The sequence below is a fragment of the Egretta garzetta genome, unplaced genomic scaffold (genome assembly GCF_000687185.1).
Source record: "Egretta garzetta isolate BGI_Z169 unplaced genomic scaffold, ASM68718v1 scaffold45, whole genome shotgun sequence".
NCBI lineage: Eukaryota > Metazoa > Chordata > Aves > Pelecaniformes > Ardeidae > Egretta > Egretta garzetta.
In genome coordinates this window covers 6,936,168-6,946,907 of record NW_009260028.1, presented here as the reverse complement: position 1 = coordinate 6,946,907, position 10,740 = coordinate 6,936,168, and the positions used below count along the sequence as shown (strand labels likewise).

At 47.8% G+C, this 10,740-nt stretch overlaps 1 protein-coding gene across 1 annotated transcript in view; it reads right to left on the bottom strand.

Annotated features, from left to right (window-relative positions):
* The window catches only part of SOD1 (superoxide dismutase 1), a 9,783-nt gene extending 6,362 nt beyond the window's left edge, over positions 1–3,421 (bottom strand). Inside the window, exon 1 of the mRNA XM_035896420.1 lies at positions 3,403–3,421. Within this exon, the coding sequence (XP_035752313.1) occupies positions 3,403–3,421 (19 nt within the window). The remainder of the gene's footprint in view (positions 1–3,402) is intronic.
* Between the last annotated feature and the right edge of the window lie 7,319 nt (positions 3,422–10,740).

Sequence of the window (10,740 nt, the reverse complement as noted above, 5' to 3'; positions counted from 1 at the left end):
GGGCTGCCTCCCAATGGACTCTGTCATCCAGGCTCCTAAGCAGGCCAAAATCTGCCCTCCAGAAGTCCAAGGCAGCCATTCTGCTGAGCCCTGAGAATCGAGAACTCGATCATTTCATGATAGCTGGGCCCAAGATGGCCTCCAGCCACCACATCACCCACCAGTCCTTCTCTATTTGCAAACAACGGGTCCTTCTCCAAGGGAAGGTTAACGACAGATTTGGGGAGCATGCAGCTCTGCAGTTCTGTTCAGAGATCTGCAACCTTCAAGCATTTTAAGAATGAAAGATTGCGTGTAATGAATTCCTTTGACAAACCCATGGTGCTTGTTTTTTTCTGCTGCATTATAGATGACGAAGTTAAATCAGAGGCACAAAATGATTTTACAATACCTGGGAATCTAGGTAATCTGTGTGTGTGACTGAGGTATAAATGACTTAAAGTGGTTTTAAGTCACCTGGCTGAGAATGCCATATGGTCGGGGAAGGACGTACAAGGTTAGCTTCACACATCAGACTCAGCCATGACACCTGAGTCTTGGCTCAGGTGACATGACTGAAATAAACAGGGATTTGTTTGCTTGAGTGGTGTATTTCTCTGCTTGAGAACGAAGCAGCAGGGAAAAAAACCCCACATACATGGACAGTATTTGTCTAAGAGACAGAGAAAGATTTGTAGTTTAATCCCGGAAGGAAGCCGAGAAAGCCAGAGAGCCGGGCAGCTTCCTGTCTAGGAGGCATCTTGGCACTGTGAGTTACACTCCCTCGAGTTTCATTCCTGATGTGCCTGAAGAGAAGAGACTCTGTAAATTACTTGTGACCGAACAGGTCTGTGCTCATGGCACAACCTGCAGCACCTGAATGCTTGCTAGATCAAAAGGAATGATTCCAGTGCCCTGGAGGTGAATCTTGTTTGATTTAAAATGGGTTGTAAACTTGGAGTCACTTGGCAGTGACTCATTTTACTTTCAGTCATCTTTGGCTTCCCATATCACTATCTTTGTTTGTCAGTGCCCTTTCATAAAGAGGGGTGTTTTGTAGTGGTTTCTCTTACTTTTAGGCCTATCTCCAAATCCGCCTCTGCTTTTATGAGGCACGTTTATTCCTTCCTTTCTGGGGTTGAGTTTTCAAGATCTGCCCTACTTCATGCCTCTACACGAATGTAGGACAAACAGGTGGATAAGAGCCAGATGTGTCAGGCCTCTTAATATGTCAAGTGAAGTAACTTGAAATAATGATTTTAGGGATTTATTGCATGAGGCATCAAGGTCGGGTTACCTGTGAAGGTACCCCGAGGTGCCTGATGCCTAAGTTTGGCAGAATGCAGCTAACACAGCTGACACGCTAAGAGACACCTTGGTGAAGAGATCAGCAGTGGGAGGCTAAAGGAGAGATGTGAATTTCAAGGACTCGTATACCAGAGTTTGTACGGCACATGCAAAAAGAGTTCAGTAATCTTATACAGGTCATGGCCTCACCCTGTAGAGTGTTTTCTATTATTATTTTCTTTCACAAGTACAATAGAAATATAGAAGTATTTGTTTACAGGTGTACTCTTCCACATAAGTCTTATAGAAGAAGCCGGGGAAAGGTTTTTGTTTTGTTTTCTCCCACATACTTCCTTTTAACTCATTTATTTTCTTAAATCTCACCAGTAGGTGAAAAAATCCAGCCCAAAGAGGCCAAACAAAGTGTTTGGTAGCAATTCCTTATTTTGTTATTTGGAGTATCAGAGTCAAAGCAGAGAGGGAAGATGAAAAAGTGCAAGGTGGGATGACAAACTTTGATAGTAGGAGCTACAGTAAGACAGGATCCAGCAGGCATGAGGAAGAATGGCATCTCTTACAACTCCGGCACCTCCTGCTTGACGTCCCCCTTTGCCCCATACCCTGATTCTGCCATCCCAGCTTGGAAGGAACCTCAGGCTTGGGCCTGGCTGCATCTTTATAGGCAAACTGGTGATAAGGTGGGCTGATCTGGAGCCCAGAGGGTTGAAACGAATATAGGAGGGACAGGCTTAGGGCTGGGTGGACACACAGCTTTGTCGTTCGCCCCGCTCCGCAGCTGCCAGCAAAGCGTATTTGTTGTAGCAGGGGAGCGAAGCAGCTTTTTGTGTTGATCAAAAGCATTGCTCTCGCCACGTAAGGGCAGACACACAGGGATCTCTGAAGGATGAGGATTCAGTCTTGGTTATTTCCTGATTTGCCGACTTAAAGGGCAAATGACATAATTACTGTGGGATGTAGGTTAACAGAAGTCTAATCTGCATAGACAGAAGCTAATCAGCCTCTAAGCAAAATATGCAAAAGCAAGAAAAAAATCCCAAACCCTTATGTACTGTAAAAGTATGACATATATCAAGCATAAAGCCCATGCAGCACATTAACATGCTTTCTGATCAAGATTTTAAATGGATGAAAAAATTAGAGGGAATTTTGAAGGTTGTCATTCCCATGGCAACCATACCTCTGGCACTTGGTGCAAATATATGGTATTTTCTACTTGTGATGACTCTTCTGGAAAAATACGGGGAGAAAATAAAGTTGCAGTTGTAACTATTACTCTAGGTTGCCTGAGCTTGCATGCATAGGCGCTCCCTCATCAAGGTCACTGTCCACAACGCTGCATTAATGTTATATGTTTATTCTCACATTAAGAAAACAGAAACAGCATGAATTTTGAATAATGGTCCTTCGTAAGGGCCTGTTACGACCTTGGATGTGTATCTCTGGAGGGGACGCTGCTGGTGAGATAGTACAGGAGTGCTCATCCCAGCATGCAGGGAAGCAGACAACTGTCCCTTCTCTGCAACCTTGTGCTCTAGCAGCTGAGAGTCCCAGCGGGGCTGGATGAGACCTGTCCCTCCTGCTCCTGGAGCAGATCTTTGGCTATTCTTAACCCATTTTTCCAGCTCAGTGGCTGAGTAATCCCTGTTACATGAGGGTGATGAGCGTGGCTTGCCGGTGCTGTAGTTGTAGACGGGTTGCATAGCCTTGTCATCAAGATCTTCTCTGGGGAAAGGTGGGAGCTGCACTTCCAATGTTCGTGTGACCTTGTGCTGTGGCACCGTAGAAGACTCGCTGCATTTATCTGAGAGTCACCTAATGCGCAGAGAACACAACATACGCGTGTTTGTTCAGGCTTGCTCAGTAAGGAGAGTGCTGCACCGCATGGAGATTATTATTCTGTATTATGAATGGTCTGGAAGAGGCTTGCAGGTTGATTTATTTTTTTCCTTTGGGATCCTACAGTCTAAATGCTGGAATCTCCTACTGTCTAATGCTTGCTCTGTCAGCAGACTCAGCTGTATGCACATGGGTGCCTGGCACCATCTGCGATACTCCAGGCTGTCTCCTCGGGCCTCTAGCTGCTACAGAAGGGGTCCTGGAGCTGCTGCTCCTTACCTGCCAGCCCCCTGTGCATCCCCAAAGGCACTCTACACTAGCACTAGGTACCGATGCTGAGGAACCAAATCCAACCCTGAGCCTTTGTGTTGTCCGGGGCGAGACATTGTGTGTCATTAAAGTCTTCCCATTTGGTGACACGTGTGTAACGACACTTCCCTACCTCTAAGGGATGCTGGGAGAGGTAACTAACTGAGTTTATGTTTGTATAGCATTTGAAGATGAAAAGTGCTGTGGAAATTGCTAAGCATTATTTCACCAGAAACTTCGTGGTGGTGGCTCCCTAGTGGAAAGCCTGCCATTCCAATTAAGGGGTAGTGGTGCTGATAACCAAAGTGTTCGTGTAATTAACATAGTGTTAGCTGGGAAGCCTTTGCATGGGACATACAAGATTAAAAATTACATTCACTTTTAACAGCTGAACTGAGCTAATCTGCCTGCTGCAAGTCCCTCATCCTCCATTGCTTGACAAGCTGAGTAAACTTGAAACATGAGACTCAAAGGAGAGGTTGCGTAAATGTTGATGAAGACCTTTGTACCCAGCGTGGGGCTTGCAGCCGCAAGTTACTACAACCCTTCTAGGGCACTGGTGCTATTCAACGTCTGTCCACTGATTGTTGGGGGTTTTTTTTTTCGCTTGTTAACATTCACCAAGGGCTGGACTTTAAATATTTCATGCAATACCAAAGACTGTGTGTGTTAGTCCAGTGTGTATTTTGAGTGAATTCAATGGATCGTACAGATCCCCCCGCTGAACCATGTATGGAAGTTGGTGGCAGGTGGTCTGTGAGAGCAGTGCAGAACTGATGCTCGACATCTCCTCTCGCCCATGCACCCCCGTACGGGCACGCTGGGAAGGAACTGGGCGGTAGGTGCCTGCGCGGGGCAGCGGCAGTCGCAGGAAATGGTGCTCCTGGCAGCGCCTGCTGCCATGGGGATTTCAGACCAGGTTCCTAGCAGCTGCCAGCTCTGCGCTGAAATGCTAACAATTTTTTTTAATTATACTAGTAAAGCTATGATACTGTTTTCGTCTGTCTCCCTGAAACAGCAGAAGTAGCTTATGGGAGAAACCGTAGAACTTTGTTTCTGCTGAAAAGGCCGTGTGACCTTTGGCTAAAAAAAGTCATGAGGAAGCAAGGAGTTCCTGGCAGGCATGGCCGATCCTGCAGCGCCCTGCTCAGATCTTGTGGGCTGGAGCTCCCGCATGCCTGGCAGCCCTCGGGAGAGTTTTCCCATTGAAACAGCCTGACAGGCTGAAACTGGGAGAACAAAGCAACTAACAGCGACCGGTGGGATTGTTGCTTGCAAGATGGGATGGATGCACACATGGATCCTGTGGATTCTCTGGGTGTTTGCAGAAAAAATAATTTGCTGAGGTCTTTATGAGAGCTGATGCTATAGCACACAGTGGCAAGTGCAATCAAGCTGTATTGTGGGGAAACATAGCTGAAGTTTAAAATGGCTTTTAAAGTATTCACTAGATTTTTATTTTTTTTTTACTGGGGCTTGAATAGTTTATAAAAAAATCAAAAGAATATTTTGGTTAAGGTAATGAAAACTGTAATTTGAGGCCTTTTTCTCCTGCATGTACCTATTTTAAACTAGCATTGCTCCATCAGCCTTGGTGCATGCACTCCTCCTCGAGCAGTTTATTTGCCCAATTGGATTACATGCAAAGAAGCACAACCACAACCAGCAGCCACAGAAAACGGCTGCCCTGGTGTGTACCCCACCAAGGCGACAGGCACCTTCCCTCCAGCCACGGCACCCCCCCCGCGGCCCCCAGCTCTGGAGGCCCCTGGGGGAGCAGGGCTGAAGGCCATGGGCAAGCCCCAGCATTGTGTGCTGCAGCTGGATTCACTGGTGCAAAAATCAGGCCCAGAGGGTTTGGGTTTCTGCTCTCGCAGGAGCACGGGGCCGTTGGCATGGCCAACGTAGGGCAGACCAAAGTCCTCCGAGTCCTTCGCCCCGTTTCTGACAAACAGGCATCTCTCGAGGCTGCGCCAGCAGAGCTCCCTGGCATGACGCCAGGCTCTCGGCCGGCCCTGCGCCAAGCCCAGGAGCATCGGAGCGGGAGGAGCTCGAGCTCTGGCATCGCAGCCAGCGCTTATCAGGCATTTGCACTGTCAGGAGGAAAGCGGGTGCGGGTGTGTTTGAAGGTACTCGGTGGTGGCTGGCAAGGCTGCTTCTGTGGGGGAGCAGAACCAGGGCTGCAGAGCAAAGCACTCTTCAGGGGACTGGTGATGAAGGTTTTGTTCACGAGAAAGTGAAAACATAACCTTTGAAACTGGTCAAAGGCAGAACATTGTCCAGAAAGGTCATCCAAAAGAAGGTTTTTTTTAAATTAGAGACTGTCGATATGTTTATGTGTTCAGGAATGTTATTTTGTCCACCGAAATGGATGCAACTAAAACATTGTGTGTGTATGTGTATAAATATATTTTAGGAAAATATATTTAAAATATCAACTAGGATAAAAATCAGTGAAGTCCAAAGAAAGCCTGTACCTTTTCATACATTTTATATATATTGTATATAATGACCTACTAAGGATTTAATTCACAGCGTAGAAAAAGAAAAGCTTAGTCTCAGATTTTTAGCTAGGATTTTATTTGTAAAAGTCCTTATAGTAGTAATTATACTCTTAATGTCACTTGATACACAAGTTGCTTTGCGAATCCCAACCCACATAAACATACACCAGAGGTAACTTCCCATGCGGTTTCATTGGATATGCTTTCCAGCACTCCCTGACGCAAACTGTTCTGCACTCTCTCTTCACTGTTTACCACATTTACATTTTAGTAGTACAGCAGGTGTGAGTACACCAAAGGATGAGAAGATTTGTATTTTGCTTAACTCAGCTGTGTTGGGTAATCCTGGAGATGCAATCATTTGATTCAGTACAAAACCACAGTGAAAATGCTAATTAATATGCAATTAGAAAATGATACAACAGGGTATCCCATTTCTGCAGCAGGAAATAAAGACTGCCAAACAGAATACAGCTAGACAGGTCTCCAGAATAACAAAGATGTGGTTTTATTTGGGTTTTTAAACATGGGATTTCTCCACTGGGGACACTGGGTGGTTGGGGAGCGGCCGAGTTCTTTCATGAGCAAGAAGCAAACTCAGCTTGGGTTTGTACAGCTGTCGGTGAAACGGCGCTTCTGAGTGCTGTTTTAATATAAGCAATTAATAAGTGGGAATGCAGCTGCAAAATGCATTAGCCAGGTATTGTAATACAATTTCCACAGCACTGTGTAATTAATATTTATTTGACCACTTGGCATCTGTTAGGAATTTTTTTCCGTCGGTCAACAGACATTTCCAGCCTGGCCAAAAGGACGAAGTGCACCACAGGAGAAAGCCTGCAGACCTTGCACCCAGCATGCACGCCAGGAACCATCATCCCCCTGGGTTTGTGTGATCTGGAATGCCTTCATAAAATGCAGCCTGAGCAGATATGCGAGTTCCCAGTCAGGACTCGGGCACTGTGACTGTTGGTTTTGGTGGACAGAAGAAAAAAGTCCCCTCCCACATTCACTTCTAAGCGTCGAGAGACTTCTAAAAGCCTGCCTGCAGGTCCCTGCCAGGGCCAAGCTTTGTTGCGGTTCTGGAACAGGCTGCAGCATCCACCGAAACCTGTGTCTGCATTGAACCACATCCAGCCCTGTTGGCACGCTCCCCAGCTTGTCAGCACCGGGGACTCCGAACGGGCACGCGGGCCCAGCGGCACAGTCCCCATACCTTTCCAGAACCAGAATAATTTAAACCTCCTAACAGTCCCTGGCTGGCAGCCCACCCCGTCATGTGCCTGCGAACCACTTGGCTATGCCGGTCTGTCCGCGACTGGGGAGGAAGATGAGGTTATGGCACCCGGCTGCTGGGGACCGGCACTGCTTCCCGACTTCACGCGCAGTTACTCCCAAATCCAGTCCTGTCACTATGATCCAGGCTAATTTGCACTCTTCTAATAGCAGGGATTTTCCAGCTGGGATCACTCTGACCCCCTATTCCTGGGTCACTGCGGGGACCGCTTGTCTTCACCCCGCCATCTGCGGGAGGAGCCATCCCTGCCACCGTGCTGGGTTTGCTCCGCTCCGCTGTGGGGACTTGCAGCAGAGGCAGTGCGTGCACAGCCACGTCAGCTGCATCACCGCTGTGCGCAATGCCCGCGTGTTTCTGATCAACACCCCAGTCATGATCTTGGTTACGACTGGTCTCTGTGGTGGGGACAGCACCCCTGCAGAGTTCTCAGGTCGTATTATCCCAGCTGTGCCTGGCTCTGGCTGAGCCTGTGGGTGGTGCCTCTGAGATGGTTTGTTGCCAGCACAGACGACGCTGCTTGGATGCCCGGCGCCTGCTGCACGCCTGGGGATAGCGGGGGAGCCCTTAGCCTGCCTGTTCAGGTCCACGTGCAGAGCATGGCCTCAGCCCGCAGGAGCTCCCATCACAGGAGGGTCACCTCTGGGCTGGTCAGTGAGCCATGCCCCTTATCTTCCATCCTGCTCTGGTTTGACAGCGGGACTCTCAGCTCCTCTCTCTTTTAAGCTGCCAGCCTGCTTCTTTACAGAGTTTTCTCGTTGCTTTCACCTCAGCAACCTCTGCACACCAAATTCCTCCTCTCTGCCCGTGAGAGCAGGCAGCAGCCTGGCTGGCATAGAATCACAGAATCGTTTAGGTTGGAAAAGACCTTCAAAATCAAGTTCAACCGTTAACCTAACCCTGCCATTCAGCCTGTCCAGGCAGCTGAGCCCAGGACTTCTCACCCCTGTGGGGCATGAAAAAAAATGAAATGTTTTCTGTCTGAAAGCAGAAGGAGAATTCCTTGCACTGGACCAACTTTCTGCTTTCTTCCCTTGCTCTGAAAGCAGAGGATGGTGTCCTCTAGGGCTCTGCTAGGAGCCTGCTGCGAGCACCCCGCTCAAAGGCGTGAGGGGAGGCGCAAACATGTCCTGGCCAGGTTTCGTGATCCTGCGGCTCTGCCTGCTCTATCTCAGCAGACGTGGGAGAGGAGCAGACCAGAGCGGGATGCGGATGACTGTCATTTGACGGTGGTGGTGGTTCGCTGATTGGGTTTCTGGAGGACGTAGCAGTAGGTGCCAGGCTGATCTCGCAAGTACGAGCCGTTGCAACTACAGCTTTCTCCGTGCCTCCTGCCAGCCGACACTGAGCAGCCCTGTTGCACATACCTGTTTTATAGGGGCTACGCGAACTATACAAGGGCAACAGGGTGGGACTGTGTAACGCCTCGTCTCAGAAACAAATAAAACAAAGTCAGTTTTGCTCTGTACCCCAAATTCACTTCAATGCATTTCCCCCATGGCTCTTGGCTGAAGGTACTCACTGTCAAAGGGCAGGACAGCTTATTGCATCAGGTGCGTGGGGGAAGATCAGATACGAACTCAGCAGCATGTACAACATTTATGGGGATTGCTTCACAGAGACTAAGCTCTGGATGATGCTTTCAAAAGAAAACAGAGGTGGGAAAGGACAAATGTGCTTAAAACAAGCTAGATACAACATATGTGTGAATTCTTACATTTTTTCAGTATATCAGCGTGGCTGATCAGCGTGGGCTCTGATTGGACCAAGTGCAAAAAACCACTGTGTTTTTGTAATGATTGTAAACTGTGTGCGGGGTGGAAGAGTCTAGGCTTAATGTTTGTTCCAGTCAATTCGGGGTTTACTAGTGGTGGCGAGTGTGTTAGTGTGTGCCAGCCACTGGATGGCATTCGTGGTCCAGGTTTCACTTGACAGACTCACCTTCCACAGTACTGCTACTCTTCATTTGCTGAAATACCGGTAAATTTGTAGTAGCTAGAAAAACAAGTTGGTTATTTTATACATACACACGACTGTCCCTGCCCTCTCTCGTGTAAATACTACCATCTCCATCCTTCTTTAGGAAACCCAGAGGCGAGAGAAGAAATTCCAGCTGCGCCTCGTAAACCAGCAGACCAACCACCAGCTTTTCTAAAACGGCCACTGACTTTCTGCAACCCATCTCATCCCGGTTTTGGGCACTTGATTTTTAGCTGTGTTGGGTTCAGGCGGGCCCCGCTCTGGAGAACCAGCACTGTGCGGGTTGCTGGTGTCAGGCCCTGGGAAGTGTTCAGCTCTTCAGAGAAAGTCCTTCTCTGGGGAGGCCCTGCACCTACCTGCCAGGCGTTCAGAGCTAGGGACTGTGAGAAACCAAAGCCCAGCTGAGCCAGGCAAGGTTTTATTAAGTCATGCTTAATTCCCTGTTGGTGCATAGATCCGTCCATTTCAATTAAAGTAAGACCTAAAAGGAACATTTTGAGAAGATGGTCCTTGCTCCATTAAACAAGAACTGTTGCGGTAGGCTCCGTATTGCCCTCCTCCCAGTATATCCCTTTACCCAGCCAACATGCTTCACGTCTAATCCCATTTTATACAGATTCCAGCTTCAGACCATCCGGCAAAAGCAGGACTTGGCTAAGACCTAAATGTCTGTTGGATATGCTCGATAACGTTAAGATTTGTGGGCGAAGGGTCTGAGAAAGCAAAAGGAAAGAAACGATGTAGGCTTATCAGCTCAACAAAAAAAAAATTTGCCCTTTTCAAATTAGGTTTTTAATTCTGAAACCTTGATGAATCTTTGGCCATGAGGCAATATAAACTGTGGGGGGAAAAAAAAAAATCTCCTTCCTTATCCCACAGTGCCTGGGGAGGATAGCTGATAGTTTTCTGGAAGAGACAATCTGTCTCGCAAGGGTTGAAAACAACTAGTCTGGAAAGAGATCAGAAAGCCTTCGCGTTCGTACAAATGATTGCTCTAATCCCTCTGGGACACAGAGGAGATCTTTATATGGCATCTTACATCAGCCTGTAATAAGAACAAGGGGCATAAGGACTTGCTTGTGGGGGAAAAACCCCATCCATTGCAGAACATGCAACCAGTTCATCGTGTTCACGTGGTCTATCTGGGGAAAAAAAGATTTCAAAGTGAATGCCACAGAGATACTTAGTGAGTTTTCTAATATTGCAATAATCATGTAATGTCAACGGCTTCAGTAAAAATGGCAGGATGTGATGCGACTTCTCACCCTTTGGCAAGACGTACGACCTCTCCGTGATAGAGAGAAGCCGGGAAACGTTAAGAGCCCCAGGTAACAAGAGCCCTCTTGCGTTCACGAGATGGGAATATCAATTTAGGCAACACCTGGCTCCTCCAACATACCACTTCCCGATTACACAGACCGCTAAACAATCTGCCCCGCTTCAAAAATGAGAGCAAAATGCCAAGGACACAGACGAGCTAATCCCATAACGAGATTTTGTAACAAAAGGGCTCAGGGGCAGTGCCAGCGC